Genomic DNA, 15,099 nt, shown 5'->3' on the forward strand with positions numbered 1-15,099 from the left:
CAGGGCCTCCCTGCCCCTCCTGCTCCCTCACATAGAAAACATTTGGGCAATTCCTCTAACTGTGCACACCCTGGGTCAGTCTAGCCTGAGGTTTGGATATGATGTCTGAAGGGCCCAACTATGTATCTGTGTATCTGGGACAAAGTGCCAGCATGTGAATGTGTGTGTAACAGCCAAGTGGACGTGGTGGGTGCCCCCATGTAAGTCATTGTACATGCATGAGGGTCTGCATCCACTGTTCCTAGGATGACCTTATAATTCATTATCTGGTCTGGGACACTATTTAGAACCATGCTGGAAAACGGCGAGGGTCATTCCTGGCAAATTGGGACATACAGTTATCCTTATTACTGAGGCGCTCTGTCGTGGGCTAGAACCTGCTAGAGCGTACTCTGCAACCTCCACAGGCAAAGACGTGGAAACCATAGGGGGACACGCACACACATGACGCCAGCCCACACGTGGCATCGTGGATTCTCCAGGTTTCCTGATTCCACTCCTGGTCCCCAGGGGCCTGCCGGGAGTTTTGCAAGGAGTTTAGCAGCTGCTTCCAAGCCTTGGCTCCAGCTGTAAATTAAATGGGGTTGCACCCTCAGCTGCTATTCCACTTAAGGTTGCGATCAGCCCAAAGTAGGAAGAGAGGTCTGTGTGTTCCTGAGTTCCCTCTTTTAAAGGGTTCTCCTCCTATGGCCTAGCCTGCTGGCCTGTGTGGGGCTTCCCTAGAAACTGAGGCCAGGGCAGCCAGGGCAGTGACGTGGGTCCTGGGCTCCCCAAGGCCCTCCTGACTTGGCGCTTGGCCCTATCCTGCCTCAGAGCCCTGCTCAGGTGCTGAGCTCTGTGAAGGAGGAGCTGGAAAGAGCCCTAAGGGGTGCTGGGAGATCCCTGGCTCTGCCAGCTAATTTGCTGTGCCACCCTAGGATCCCAGTTTTCTCACTTATCAGATGGGGGTGATAACAGCATAACAAAATAATCTCCCCCTTATAGAGCAGGGCTCAGCAAGCCCGTAGCCCACAGGCCAAGTCCGGCCCTGGACCTGTTCGTGGACATACGGCTTTACTGGCACAGCCACGCTCACTTGTGGGTGCACTCTCTCTGGCTGCTATCCCTCTGCAGGGCAGCCAAATAGTTGCAAAGGAGACCACATGGCCTTCAAAGGCCAAAGTATTTCCTTTCTGGCCCTTTATGGACAAGTTTGCCAGCTGCTCTAGAGCACATACTATGTGTCAAGCATTGCCCTCTTCCCTGTTCCTCTATTATCTCACTTAACCCTCCCAGCGATCCTGAGATGAGTTTTATTAGTACTCCCATTTTACTGTTAAGCAAACTGAGGTGCAGAGAAGACAAGTGATAATTACTCTAGCTGTGTTTTCTCACATGAGAATTGGGGACACTCTTACAGATAGTGATGGGGCTGTGCAGTTTGTAGCACCCTACCCTATACCACCATGTTGCTCTTTGGATGTCCCAGCAAAGACCACAGCGAAGAAGAGCTCCTGGCAGGTCACTCTAGAGCTGTGCAGGTCAGTGTTTAATAACGGGCTCTCGGGCCCGGCCGGGCGTGGCTCAGCGGTTGAGCATGGACCTAGGATCCAGGCGACTGGGGTTCGATTCCTGGTCAGGGCACATGCCCGGGTTTCGGGCTCGATTTCCAGTCGGGGGTGTGCAGGAGGCAGCCAATCAATGACTCTCTCATCATTGATGTTTCTTTTTCTCTCCCTCTCTTTTCCTCTCTCTGAAATCAATAAAGATGTATTAAAAAAAAAAAAAATAATGGGCTCTCAGAAAACAAATCCAGACAACAAATTCAGCCTGGTTCATAGCATTTGCTGATTCCCATGGTGTAAATATCTCTGCTGTGGCTTATTCCATGCTGGCAATGTGAAATCATGAATGTGGAGATGGGAAGAGATGGGCAGTGGCACATGGTACTATACACCCCACAGATATACTAGACACAGCCTTAGGAGGAAGACAACAGTAAAAGCCTGTAAAATAATTAGGAAGTGATGAGTTTGGGTATTTATCATCTTTGTTTTTTGAATTAATTTCTGTAATTATAAATGTATGTGATTTAATGTTTACAAAGGGTCGTGTTTAACAACCGCCTTTCGAAATGGCTGAAAATTTAATGATCTGTTCTCATGAGCCATGTGTCGGCTCCAGCTCTGAGGGTGGGGTCCTGATCTTGTTTACATAAGAAAAGAGATGGGGACCCTCCAGTAGTAGCTCCCTTCCCAACAGCTCTGTCACCTGTGTTCTTTGGGTCCATCATGCATAGGAACTGAGTTCTCCCCATAAAGCAAGGAGGGCAGCTGACCTGCCATACCCACCTGCTTGACTGTGCTGGGGAAGGGGGTACCCTGGTGGGCCCCTAGGATACCTCTGAGGCTCTGTTGTTTCCTTCCTGACCACCGTGGGTGTGGCTGCTGTGGCTCTGTCCCCTGCCTGCTCAGCCTGGGAACCCCACTGCTCAGCCTGTGTCCTTGTGCTGCATCCACCTCTGCTCTTGCCCCTTCTGTCCTGCCTCCACTTTATAGATCCTGAACCTGACCATAGGCCTCGTGCCAGGTAATGAACCATTACCAGAGGGAGGAGGTGTGTGTACTTGTGACAAATGACGTGTGGTGCAGAAGGAATCTCAGATAAGCTAGTGGTCTGTGCTGGTCTTTGGGTCTTATTCAGGCCAGTCGAGGAGTCCCCTTCATAGAAACTGCTTATTTCCCTAGAACCTGCCCACCTTCTCCCAGTGTGGTGGCTACACAGAGGTCCTGGGGCAGAGCCATCAGCAGACTAAAGTGGGCTTGGCTGCTGGCTCTGGGGACCCCTGGGGGAGCCCCATGGCATCTGGGAGGGAGAGTGTTCCTCATCCTTCTAAGCTTAGGCTGCCCCAGGGAGCCATGGCTGCCAGCTGGGCAGCAGCAGTTGGAGGCCACCCAGTCCCCTGGGCGAGCAGCAGGATCCCTTACACAGCTAGCCCAAGACAGAGTGCGTGGCCGCAGACCGCGTGGCTGCCAGCCCCAGCCTGGGAGTCTCATTGCCATGAGCTATGGAGGCAGGAATGTGACTGTGGGAAACCCAATGCCCTGGGCCTGGCCCTGGGGCCAAGGAACAGTTTGTGTGTGCAGTGGGAGTGAAGGTCGGGTGGGTGGAAAAGGAGCATCAGTCACCCCTGCAGCCTGGCTCTCCCAGGGCTCCGAAGGAGAACAGAGGAAGCCAGCCCCCTCTCTCCTGGCTGTGCCTCCCCCTCCCCAACTCCCCCCTCTAGCCAAGCCTTTCCCCTGAGCTCAGAGGTGGGCCCCCAGCATGTTGCTGCTCTTCTGGTTCTAGCCCCCTTCCTCTTGCCTTCCCTCCAGGGCGCCTTCCTAAATGGGACCTCCCAAGGGCCCATCTCATTCATGTCACCCCACAGATGGCCCTATCCTGGGGTGCGGTAAGTCTACATCACTTGTCCTTTCTGTGGTGGTGTCAGGCCCCCAGCATCCTGAGGGTAGGAGGGTGCTGTCTGATGCACGTCTTCCTGTCCCTTCCCCTGGGACCTTAGACCCGAGTGTTGTGCTCCTGGCTTAGGGTGGGGAATGCTCAAGATTCACGTGATAAGTCTTCAATGGATACTTACTAAGTGCCAGATGCTGAGCTGGGTGCAGGGGATAGAGGAGTGCCCATGCCTTGCCTGTACACTTGGAGAGATGGATGCAGAAGAGAAGCCAGGAGGGGCTGGTAGGGGACACTGATGCAGGAAGGCAGCCAGGGAGTTGTCCAGGCCCCAGCGATTACTGAGCTGAAGGAAGAGCTCAAGTTAACTCACCGGGGAGGACATTCCAGGTGGAGAGAGTGCTCCGTGCAAAGGTCCTGTGGAAGAGGGAAGGCAGGGGACTCCAAATTTAGTTAAACTGACACCATTAGTACCACTTGCTGAGTGCCAGGTACCTGCCAAGGGCAGCGGGTGCCTTTCATTTAGTTTTCACCAGTGGTTCTCAACTGTAGGAAATTTCTATTCCCCAGCCCATCCCCCAGGGGACATTTGACAATGTCTGGTGGGTTTTGGGTGGTTACAACTGAGAGGTGGGAAAATGCTATGGCCATCTATGGGATAGAGGCCTTGAATGCTGCTAAACATTCAGCAATGCACAACACAGCCCCCGCAACAAATAATTATCTGACCCCAAATATGCATAGTGCCAAGGTTGAAAATACCTACATTTTTAATAGTCCTGCTCACTGGGTGTTACCACGATTGCCACTTTACAATGAGGGACCTGAGTCTCAGGAACTGAACTTCCCTGTGGCACCCCAGCTACTCTTCCCTGACCCACACTGTGAGTTCCAGGCAAGTCTGACTCCTGGAGACTCAATTCAGAGGCTCTGGCTAGGCTGGGAGGGAGGGCTGGCATCCCCTCCACTCCTGGGACCTGAAGGGGAGGCATTGAGAGCTCAGGTCCCTCTGGGAGGGTTAGAAGATGGAATTCTGCCCTGGATGGGAAGCAAGGTAGCGGCAGGGCCCAGGGTAGCGGGCGTCCTGCAGCCCACCTCCTGGTTCTCTCTGCTTCTTTCCAGCAAGCCCCGTCTGTCTGTGAGCCAGGGGCAGACGGGAAGGAGGAGGCAGGCCCACACTTGGGTGGCAGATGGGGGTGGGGGTGACATAGGGCCCTGTGGAGTGGCAGGGCGGGGTGCTGGCTGGGGGCCTTGACTGTGGGCCCCTCCTCTGGAGGCAGGACAGATGGGAGACCCCTGGCAACATGAGGAGCATTCCTGAAGGAGACACTGGCTTCTCCCTCTGAAGAATGGTCATTCTCAGTGCCAGTGCCTGCTGTGTGCCAGGCACTGAGCTGGGCCTAAAATACCTGGCCCCAGCCTTTGTGGAAATCCTAGGGAGGGGTACACCTTTACTGATCGCAGGCGGCGGCCCTGCCCTTGGACGGAGACCCAGAGAGTGCTGCCAAAGCCCCAGACAGAGGCCTTTGGTGGGAGTGGTGCTGATGGGAGGCCACTAGGGTGGCCCTCTAGAGGAGGTGTGAGGTGAGTGAGGATGTGCACTGGCAGTGATCCGCAAGCAGGGAGGTCCCTGTAGGCACCTGGAGGGAGAGAAAGAATTCTAGGGCTGTGAGAGGCAGAGGGGCCTTGCTCCTTGCACTCACCTCAGCTACTTACCTTTGTGTGTGTGTGGGGCACATATATATATTGCCAGAATGAAGTGAAGGGGCTACAGAGTCCTGGGCCTTCCACCCCACCCCAAACAGAACCTTTCTCTCCCCCCACCAAAGAGCACTGAGCTGCATGTGCTACGCGTTGTTGCACCCGGGGGCTGGCCAAGCCATTTCCAGCGTCCTGATCTGCTTTCCTTGGCGTGCCTGCACCTCACGCCTGGGGTGGCCTGCTAGGCCCCCCAGGTCCAGCCCTATGTGCGCCTCACAGACCCCGAAACTGGGAGCCATTAGCTGCTGGACTTGGTGCGTGTTCTGGCGGGATGCCAGTGCACAGCCAGGCCAGACGCCACTCCTGGTGGGAACACAGGATGCCTGGGGGCCACACCTGCCCGGGAGGGAGGGTTCAGGCATGGTGGCCTTTGGGCCTTTCTGTAGTAGCCTTCCCTGTCTGTAGTAATGATACCCCTCCCTCTTATCCTGCTCGTGTGTGTGTGTGTGTGTGTATGTGTGTGTTGAGAGACTGATTGATCGATTCTGCTTTCTGCCCAGGGCTGAGGCTCCTGAAATGCCCACTTTTCCAGCTCCTGGAATTATTTTGAACACGTATGGGTTATTTGAACACCAACCCTGGGCACAGTTGCTAACTTCATAGTTTATGACTTAATCCTCCCCGTCCTGCCTGTGCCTTCTTTCTCTTATCAGATCATCGATGGCAAACATTTATTGAGCATTTATTATGTGCCAAGTGGTATGCTAAGAACAAGATATAAATAATCTCCTTAATAATCACAGCAACTCTGAGACAGATACTGTAGAATTATCCCAAATTTACAGAGACTGGTTCAGAGTGGTTAAGCAACCTGCCCAAAGTCACACAGCCAGTAAATGGCAGGGCGAGAATTGGAACCCAAGTAATCTGCTTCTGGATCTTGTGTTAAAGTTGTGGCCAAAGGAAGGGGATCATTCATTGCCTCTCCCTGTTGGAGAGGGGTTGTCCTGTGCTGGGAGCCAGGTCCTGCCCAGTTGTACTAGAACCTGGGTGAGTCCCCTAGGAGAGCAGATGAACATGTCTTTCCCGTGCATGTTTTATGGGACCCTTTTGGGGGGAGGGAGCAGAGGAAGACTGCTCTACCATTAGGATGCATTTTGTTGACCCAGAGTGACCAGGATAGGACTGGGACAGTCGATGGCACTTCTGGCTAGAGAACAGCATGAGCTTGGGATGGGAGCAGGTATGAGTCTGGGCCATCTTTGAAGAGTGTGGCCTGCCTGAAGCTGAGGACTTGGTTTGAGGAAAGTAAGCCCTGGTGTTGGATGGGAAAGATGGGGCAGGTTGAGGGTCTGACCAGAACTCTTCAGGTAGTGAGAGCCACCAAAAGATTTGTGCTGGAGAGCCAAATGGTGACTGTGGGTAATGCCGCTGGTTCTGGCTGTGTGTTCGGGGAGAACAGAAGTGGGAAGTCCAGCATCCAGGGAGGCTTTCTGGAAAAAGGGGTCTGGGGGTAGGCCCTGAGGGTGGGTGTGGTTTGGAGAGGAGGGGCACAGAAGGGGCAGCATACTTTGTATTTAGAGGCTCTTGGGGACTGGGTAGCTCCAGGGCCATTTGGGAGAGGCTGAGATTCTTGGAAAATGCTTGCCGCCAGGTGGGAGTCTGGGCTGCTCAGCAGAATGGCCCTGGGAAGTTGCCATTCTGGGTGGGCCTGGGAGGGATAAACAGGCCATCGAAGGCGAGGCCAGGGTTTCCTTTCAAGGGTATGTGTGCTTGTGTTTGGGAAGAGGAATTGGGCAAGGAATGGAGCAGGTGTGGGAGAGGGGAGAGGGACTTGGAGAAACCTGAGGAACAGCAGAGGGAGTGGACAGCATGGCAGTGCTGCCCAGCTCTCCCCAGCCCCTCTGCTGGCAGAGGAAGCCTGGTGGGCCTGGTGTCATAGAAAGCCAAGTCTGGGAGGCTGGGCTGGGGTGCTACTGGAGCATTCCCTATTCTTGTATGGGCCCTGGTCCCTATTGGGTTTCTAAGACCCCCAAACTGTACGGGACCCCAGTGAGGGGCAGCAGGGTGGTAGAGGTGGCAATGGGGGCATTGGTGCATCAGGGAGGTGGGCATCTGGTCCAGGGGAGGTGGTTGATGGCCCAGTGGTTAGAGACCAGTGCTAGTGAGGATGAGAGTAGGGGAGCTTTAAGCACAGACTGCTTTCTGAGCCTGAGTGTAGACCTACACTGCCTCTTGCTCCTGTCCCTGCCTCTGGCCTCAGCCTGAGCCTGGGGACCCACCTCAGTGCCTTTGTGTCTCTGGCAACAGCACTTTCTCCAAACATCCAGGGTGGACCGAGATGCTACACGGGGTCCTTCAGACTGTGGTTTTTCTGAACTCATCCCAGTGGGCAGATCACCCCTGGATTCCCCTGCAGATCCTCTTAAAGTCATTCATTTGATCAAACTCCAACCTCTTGGACTGGGACAACTCAAACTTCCACTTTGGTTTGTCTTGTCTCCACTAGAGAGGGAGGAAAATTTCCCTGTGGACTTGACATCGGAGTCTGTGGACTGTAGGCAAGGATGAGCTGCCCCAGGGTGAAGGTAGAGGCTGATGGTTCAGCTCTCAGCAGCCGAGGAGTATTGTCTAGAGGTCTCTCCTGACCTGGGGACTGGACTGTCTGGGTTGGTCTCCCTGTCACCCTCAGGGTTGGGGTCAGAATCTGTCGTAACCAGCTCTGCGTCTCCAGGGTGGTGTGGTGGATGACAGGAGTGAAGATTCCATGTCCGTGTCCACCTTGAGCTTTGGCGTGAACAGACCCACAATTTCCTGCATCTTCGACTGTAAGTGATCCTTCCAGGTGTCTATAAGGTGATGAGGATGGGTGTGTGATCTTTTGCTTCTTTGTATGGGGCTGTATGGTCAGGTGTGTATGTGGGGCTGTGGGGAACTGAGTCTGTGTGCTTTTTGATGAGTCAGTGTCTTTTGGCATGTGTGTATGCGTGTGCACCCACGCTCACATGCCCGTCTATGTATGGTGTGTGTGTGTCACCTCTAAGCTTTAAATCGGGCATTCAAGGTCTCGTGCATTCTGGCTTGTCCCATAATCCATTTGGCCTCTCCCCCTTCTTGTCCTCCTCTGACCCCCTTCTCAACTTTCACCAAGCCCAAGGACACATCACTCAGGTGTCCACTTCTGAGCTCTGATCTGTTCTGACGCTATGAGTGGCTCACTTCTGCATAGTGTGACGTGTCATTTCTGTCGTTCAGCCCCTCTGTCTGCCACTCTTCCTTGGGACAGACTCCACCCTTTCCTCCAGCCCCAGCTCTTAGCCACCTTCCGGCCCCTCACTTGGCATCTCTGTTTCTTCCCTGGTGTAGACGGGAACCGCTACCATCTACGTTGCTACATGTACCAGGCCCGGGACCTGCCTGCGATGGACAAGGACTCTTTTTCTGGTAGGTAGGAGACAGGAGGAGAGCCAGGGACCAGGGGCTGAGAGCTGGGGACTGAGCCATTGGGCTTTTGGACCACAGGGAACATAGCCCAAGGCTTCTCCTGCAGGTGGGGGGCTGTGTGTGCTGGGTTTGTGGAGATGGCTGTTGTTGCCTGGGTCACTGTGGCTTCCTAGTTGTCAGGTGGCTTGCTTGACCCCTCTGCAGGGTTTGGCTTTATTGACCATCCCCTCCTGAAAGTCCCTCTGGCCTTGGCCCCCAGGACACCCTCTCTCCTGAGTCTCCTGCAGCCTCCTACTGCTCTACCTGCTCTGCTCCTACCCACGTGCCTCACGGCCCTCTAAGCCTGATGTTCCAAAGAGTCTGTCTGTGTCCTCTTCTCTGGGCACTGGGGTCCCCCTTCCCTCCAGCTTCAGGGACCACTCATATTAGGGAAACTTCTATGTCTTTAGTTCCTAGGAGCTTTTTATGTCCAGCCGTATTGTAGGTATCTCCCTCTGGATGCCTGAAAGGCATCTCAGTTCATCCTGTCCAAACTGAACTTCTTATGACAGCCCCCCACCCCCAATCCAGGCCTCCTCTGCATCCCCCACCTTTGTCCTGGTGTCACATCAGCAGGCACTATTACCCATCAGGTTGGAAACCACCCATCAGTCACCCAGTCCTGTTGATTCTGGCTCCTGAAACTCTTATGAAGATGTCCCTGAGAACTGATCTTACCCCTTCATATCTGGACACTCTGGTCATCTCCTGACCTCCCTGCTTCCTTCTGCAGTGCCCCAGACAGATCTGGTTGTGTCACTCCTCTGATTCCAAACGTAGACACTGATGGATAAATCCTCAACTCTCCAGCCTGGCAGACAACTCTTTTGTGACCTGAACCCATGGACCTTACCAGTTTCATTTTTCCCTGATTGAGCCTCTATCCACTAGCTCTGGCCCCACCAACTTTTGTCATGTTTCTGGCCTTTGTACTCAATGTTCTCTCTGCCTAGAATGCATTCCCTCCCTATTTTTAACCCAGCGAACTCCTATTCATCCTTCAAGACCCAGACCAGATGCCCTCTGACTCTTCCCCAAGCCAAACAGGTTATTCCTTTCTCAGCACTTGGCCAGCACTTCACCAGCACCTCTCTCAGAGCCCTGACTCACTGGATAGCTCAGTTGCCATCTATCTCTGCCACATGCTTCCCACTGTGACTGAGCTCCTTCAGGAAGGGGTCTTGTCTTACCCTTGAACCTGCAGCACTTGATATCTAAAGAGCTAACACTTACTGAAATGCTCACTCTGAACCCACGTGCTTTACTGACATTATTTCATGTGACCCTTATAACTCTTCTGTGAAGTAGGTATTTAACACTCAGTTTTATAGATAAAGAAACAGACTCAGACAGCTTAATTCAACTGCTTGAATTAAAATATCTGACAGGTGACACATCACTCTCCAAATACTTGAGTAGAACTGAGTCCTGCTTTGAGAATCACAGCTTATAGCCAAGTGCCTGTCCTCCTTCCCAGCCCCCTCCCCTTCCCCACGTGGGTCCTCTCTGGTTCCTCCTTCCCAGCAGCTGTGCATCCTGCATTCCCCTCCTCTCAGGGACCTGTTCTCCAGCCCCATGCAGCCAGGTGCAGGGTGGTTAGAGCAATTTCTCCTCTGTGATTTGGGTCCTGGGTCTTGAGAGTGCCCTCTGCAAAGCATACTCAAAGCCAGCAGGCAGGGATTGGCAGGCCAGGGACGACAGGCAGCTGCAACACCCTGGGAAACTGTGCCAGGAGGCTTTCTGACACTTAGAAAGTACCCTGAGAAAAAGTGAAGTGGACTAGTTCACAACCTCGTTTCATTTTCGTTTGGGAGGGTGGGAGAGGTGGGGGTTCAGGCAGCCGGTTTGTGTGGGGCGGTGGTGAGGTGGGGCTCAGGTGGAAGGCCCTGGTCCTCTGTGGGCCAAGCTGGTGGTGACCCTGCAGGGAGGGAACTCCTCCAAGGAAGCTGTGCTAGGAGCCAGTGTGCACCTCCAGACGGCAGGCCCGCGTCAGCCTGGGACTGGCCTGCAGAGACGTCACACTTTCCATCCTGGCCCCACCCCCTCCCCCAAATAAACATCCCTTGAGCGTTGAGGGCACTGCCCAGGGCTTCCTCAGAGGCCACTGGCTTCTGAATGAAAGGCCTGATTGAGCAGCTGCTGGAAAGGAAAACAGCAGCCAACACGGGTGAACCTATAAAACCCAGAGTGTTTATTTTCACTCCCAAACCCTAAACCAAAGCAATTTCTCCCCTGGAACTGACCCTGGCGGCCAGAGGCTGTGTATGGCCACCGGCTGGCATTTCTCAGAGGAAACTCCTGTGTGAATCCAGAGTGTCTGAGGCTGGGGAGGGTCCAGCACAGTCTGTCGCAAGTCTTATGGTCTGGCCTGCCTGCCAGGGGTCTGGAAGCGCTCAGTCAACTCTGACCCATGGTGCTCTGGGCCTTTCCCCACAGGGGTGGGCTCCAGTGGCCCGAGCTGTGCTCCCTGCCTGTCCCCTGTCTGTGGGTCTTGGGGCTGCCTGGAGACCTGGCTGTGCCTGCTTCCTTCTCCCTGGCGGAGGGTTTGGGGGAACACGCAGGAATTTCCCAGGAAACATTTGTTGAATAATATTAAACGCAGTGAGGAAAGGGAGCCCTGTGGAGATCCTGCTGTTCAGGCTGCCTGAGGGCGTTGCCTTGGGTGGGGCTAGCACTCATGCAGCACAATTCTCTGGACCACTGGCGGGGCGTGTGGCCTGTGGTTGTGGGTGTGTGGCCTGTGTAGTGATTAGGGATAAGAAGAGCAAAATGACGTTTAATTCAAATGACTTCTCTTTGATATTGGGCTGAACTGCCACTGCTTGGTGAGCATCTGGAGAAGGCATTGGTTTACTTTGAATGGAAAAGATAGGACTTAGGACTCACATGTCCTCAACACCACACCTACTGGGCAGCATCACTTCCCTGAAGTTGCTCTTCGTTGTCGACTGATATTTCTCAAAGGGAATCAGGGAGGCAGCTGTCTGCTTTGCCAAATTGTTCCCCAGGACATTCTGCTTTGCCCCTCCCCCAGTTGGGCACCAACATTTCTGTGGTTTGAAGGAGCCATAAGCTCTGCTTACAGAACTGCCACCAAGACAGACAACCTTTGGGCAGCTCTGTTTTGAGGTCACCACCGTCCAGAGAATGGCCCTTAGCATGAGGGACCCAGAGACCCGTCTTTGAGAGTCCCACAGGTATGTGGGCTCAGGGGGCTTGACCCGGCTAACTGCGTGAATGAGAGATGGTGAACAGACCAGATGCCAAGGGTGGGGCATCTGTCAAGAAAACACAAGGTCCTATGCCCTCTTTGTTGGCTTCATGGTTCCTGGGAGGTCAGAGCTGTGCCGGCTGGGTGGTCCTGAGGGGTGTTGCTGCTCGGCCCATACAGTGAGGTCTAGTGAACCGTAGCTGCCCCTCTGTGGGGACCAGTGTTTTAGTTCCCCAGATCCAGACTGTCCTAGGTGGGGCTGGAGCCTTCTTGCATTGGGATCCCTGTGTCTGGACTCCAGTCAGGGTCCACCCCCTCTTTTGAAGCACAGCTTTCTGTTAAGACTGGCTCTGGTTGGGGGAATTTTCGAGTTGAGCTTAAGGAGCTGTTTTCCAAAGTGCATTGGAGGCTCGTGAAATGCTCCACTTAAAAAGGGTTCCTGAGCTATAGAGACTGGGAAACGCGGCACACTTAGAGATTTACAACGCACGGTGGCCTTGAGGGGCTCGGAGGCGGCTGCAGGAAAAGGGGCCTGTTTGATTGTTTAAGCACTCATTAGCTCCCCGGAGCTCACATTTCGAAGAACGCATTTTGGGAAACACTGATCTATCTATATAGGATTCAGTCCAACCAAATTGCTCAGCATGAATCCAGGACCCTACGTGATCTGCCCACCTCCTCCCCACTCTTCTAGCCCTGGACGCTCTCTTCCTCCCCTCAGCCAGATCAGCTCCTTGCTGTTTCCCAAGTGTCCATGCTCTTTGGTGCCTTTGATCATCTGTGCTTGGTGCCTAGGCACCCTCTTTTCCTTGGTCTGCCTGGTAACTTTTACATTCTTGAGATGCAGGGTAGGAGACCACCTTTGGGAAGACTGATTTGGTGCCACCAGTACACTGGGCACCCCCCATCCCTAGCACCTCATACACTCCACTGTTAAGTTGCAAATCACCTTGTATTGTAACTATCGTTTAGTTACCACTTCTAACAAGTAGTCACGAACGTAAGAGCCTGGATCGTGTCTCATTCATCTTCATGTTCCTAGCACCATGCTTGCCTACCTCATGCTGGTTGGCCAGTCATTGGATACTGAATGAATGATGGATGACAAATAACGCTAGAGTGAACATCTTTGTACATACAGGTTTTTGGTTAATTTGGATGATGCCCAGGAATATGGGAAATAGGGTATAAACAGTTTTATGTTTTCCTGGGCATACTGCCCAATTGCTTTCCTGAAGAGTTGCTGAATTGCTTCCAGCAATAAGGGAGAATATACCTAGTTCATCAAATATTCACCAGCACTGGGTTTTACAAATCTAAATAATTTTTTAAAATTTTATAGCAAAAATATTACTGTATTATAGTTTTCATTTGCATTGCCTTACTAGTGATGCAGTCCATTCTCTCTTAAGGACCCTTTTCCTATGAATGTGGCAGCAGGAGCACTGGACTAAGAGTCATGGTGTCTAGTCCTGGCCATGTGGAGCATGGGCTAGTGACAGTCTTCCTGGGGCACGGCTCCCTCTTTCGGCAAGTGGGATGATGCTACCTGCCTACCCTGGCCTCTATTCTAGTGTTCTGAGCTAGTTGGTGGGAAGGCCCATGAGGAAAGCTTAGGGTATTGGGAATGTGAAAGTGTCCTCCCTGGAGCTCCAGGAAGGTCTGAGCAGCAGAGCTGGGGCGCAGGGCTCCAGGCCCAGCAGAAGAACCACCTGCCTGGGGCTTCTCATGGGGATGGAGTCCGATAGAACCTTCTGTGATCATGGCTGGAGCTTCCGAGGGCAGCTGTGGTCCTCAGAGAAATCCAGTCCAGCCTTATTCCACCTCAGCTCTGGTGGTACTCTGGATGGCTGGGAGGGTAAGGCCTGAGGGCCCCTGCTGGCCCTCTCCTGCAAGAGTGGTGGCCTTGTGGACAGTGCTGGGCTGGGGTGGACAGGGAAGAGATAGCCCCTTACCTTCCCTTCACCTCTCCTTGGGATCTGCTTCTCCCTGGTCTTGGCTTTCCTGGAAGAGGGATGTGTCTGTGCGTCTGTCTGGTTTTCCTTCATCTGACCACCTTGCTTCAGCAACACCCACCCCCACTTGTTTCTTTTTTTTGGAGGGGCTGGCCCCTGTGGGGGGAGAGGCCAGGCCCCAGCACACAGTAGCCCAGTGTCTGAGGCCCCAGGCCTCCAGGCCTGCTCTTTACAATGCCTTTGTTGTGTGTTTTTTCCTCCCATGGGCGGGCGGGGCGCGTGTGTGGGTCTGGGTGATTTTTGTTTGAAAGCCACCCCCTCCCCGTCCCCCAGCGCTGAGCTCATTGCCTGCGCTGATGGGCCTGCTGGAAGGAGTCGGCCTGCTCAGGGGCCAGCGTGGGGGGTGCTGCCAACACCAATACAGTGTGCACAGCCGCTACAATGTGCAATTGTGATCTTTGTGTAAACGCGGTCGGTCTGGGGCTCGCACGCTTATAAAAATAAAGCGTTGGGAAGCACAGGGGGTGGGAACAAAAGGGGCTTTTTCGCCGGCTCTCTAATATGGTTTTATTTATCGGAACGCTCCCTCTTTCCCTTACTGGAACCAGGGAGAGGTTCTCTGCCGAGCTTGGAGCTGATGGTATCACAGCCAGACGGTTTCATTAAATGCACAGACGCCGCTGGGCCCTGCCAGGGGCAGGAAGGGAAGGGCTCGTCCAGTCCTGCCAGGCTGGTGCATGGAAGGGGGAGCCCCATGCCAGGGAGGCTCACACCAGGTAGAGGTAGTGAGATGTGGTGACATTTCTCCCCTGCCAAGAGCCCTCTTCTACCCCCAGAATCAGGTTCCAAACCAGTTTCTTGCAGGAAGTCCTCCAGGATTGACTTCATTGTGCTTTTGTGCCTAAGGCTAATGAGCTCATCCAGGCTGGTGGCTGCCTCCTGTTAGCCAAACCCGGCATGTTCAGCCCACAGCCTCTGCCTCCCAACTTAGATCCTCTTCTGCCTTAAAACTGGCCCTTTGGGTGACAGCCAGAATCTTAGACCCTGCTCCCTCCATCCCATAACGGGGATCCTCCCGTTGCCCACTTTAACCTTCCCACTTCTTCTACTGTCACTCTCTGCCACCTCCCATGCAGTGGCTATGGAATGCCACTTGGTCTCCTTAAGGACAAGGAGCTTGTCCTGCTCACCTCCTCTTTGTAGGGACATTCTGTCTCCTCAGCCCAGTCCCAGGATTGCAATCGGACATCCCAGTACCCTTCTGAAGCCAGCGGTGCAGAGGCCATTACCACTGAGGCCACCGAGGCCCTTTTGAGG

At 53.8% G+C, this 15,099-nt stretch overlaps 1 protein-coding gene across 4 annotated transcripts in view; it reads left to right on the forward strand.

The window, feature by feature from the left end:
* The window catches only part of DYSF (dysferlin), a 191,880-nt gene that overhangs the window by 104,639 nt on the left and 72,142 nt on the right, over positions 1 to 15,099 (forward strand). For all 4 annotated transcript variants that reach the window (XM_087823630.1, XM_016202598.2, XM_016202600.2 and 1 more), the window contains 2 exons: positions 7,868 to 7,961; positions 8,500 to 8,577. In XM_087823630.1, the coding sequence (XP_087679756.1) occupies positions 7,868 to 7,961; positions 8,500 to 8,577 (172 nt within the window). The remainder of the gene's footprint in view (positions 1 to 7,867; positions 7,962 to 8,499; positions 8,578 to 15,099) is intronic.

This window comes from Miniopterus natalensis, chromosome 13, assembly GCF_054644295.1.
Source record: "Miniopterus natalensis isolate mMinNat1 chromosome 13, mMinNat1.hap1, whole genome shotgun sequence".
Classification (NCBI taxonomy): Eukaryota; Metazoa; Chordata; class Mammalia; order Chiroptera; family Miniopteridae; genus Miniopterus; species Miniopterus natalensis.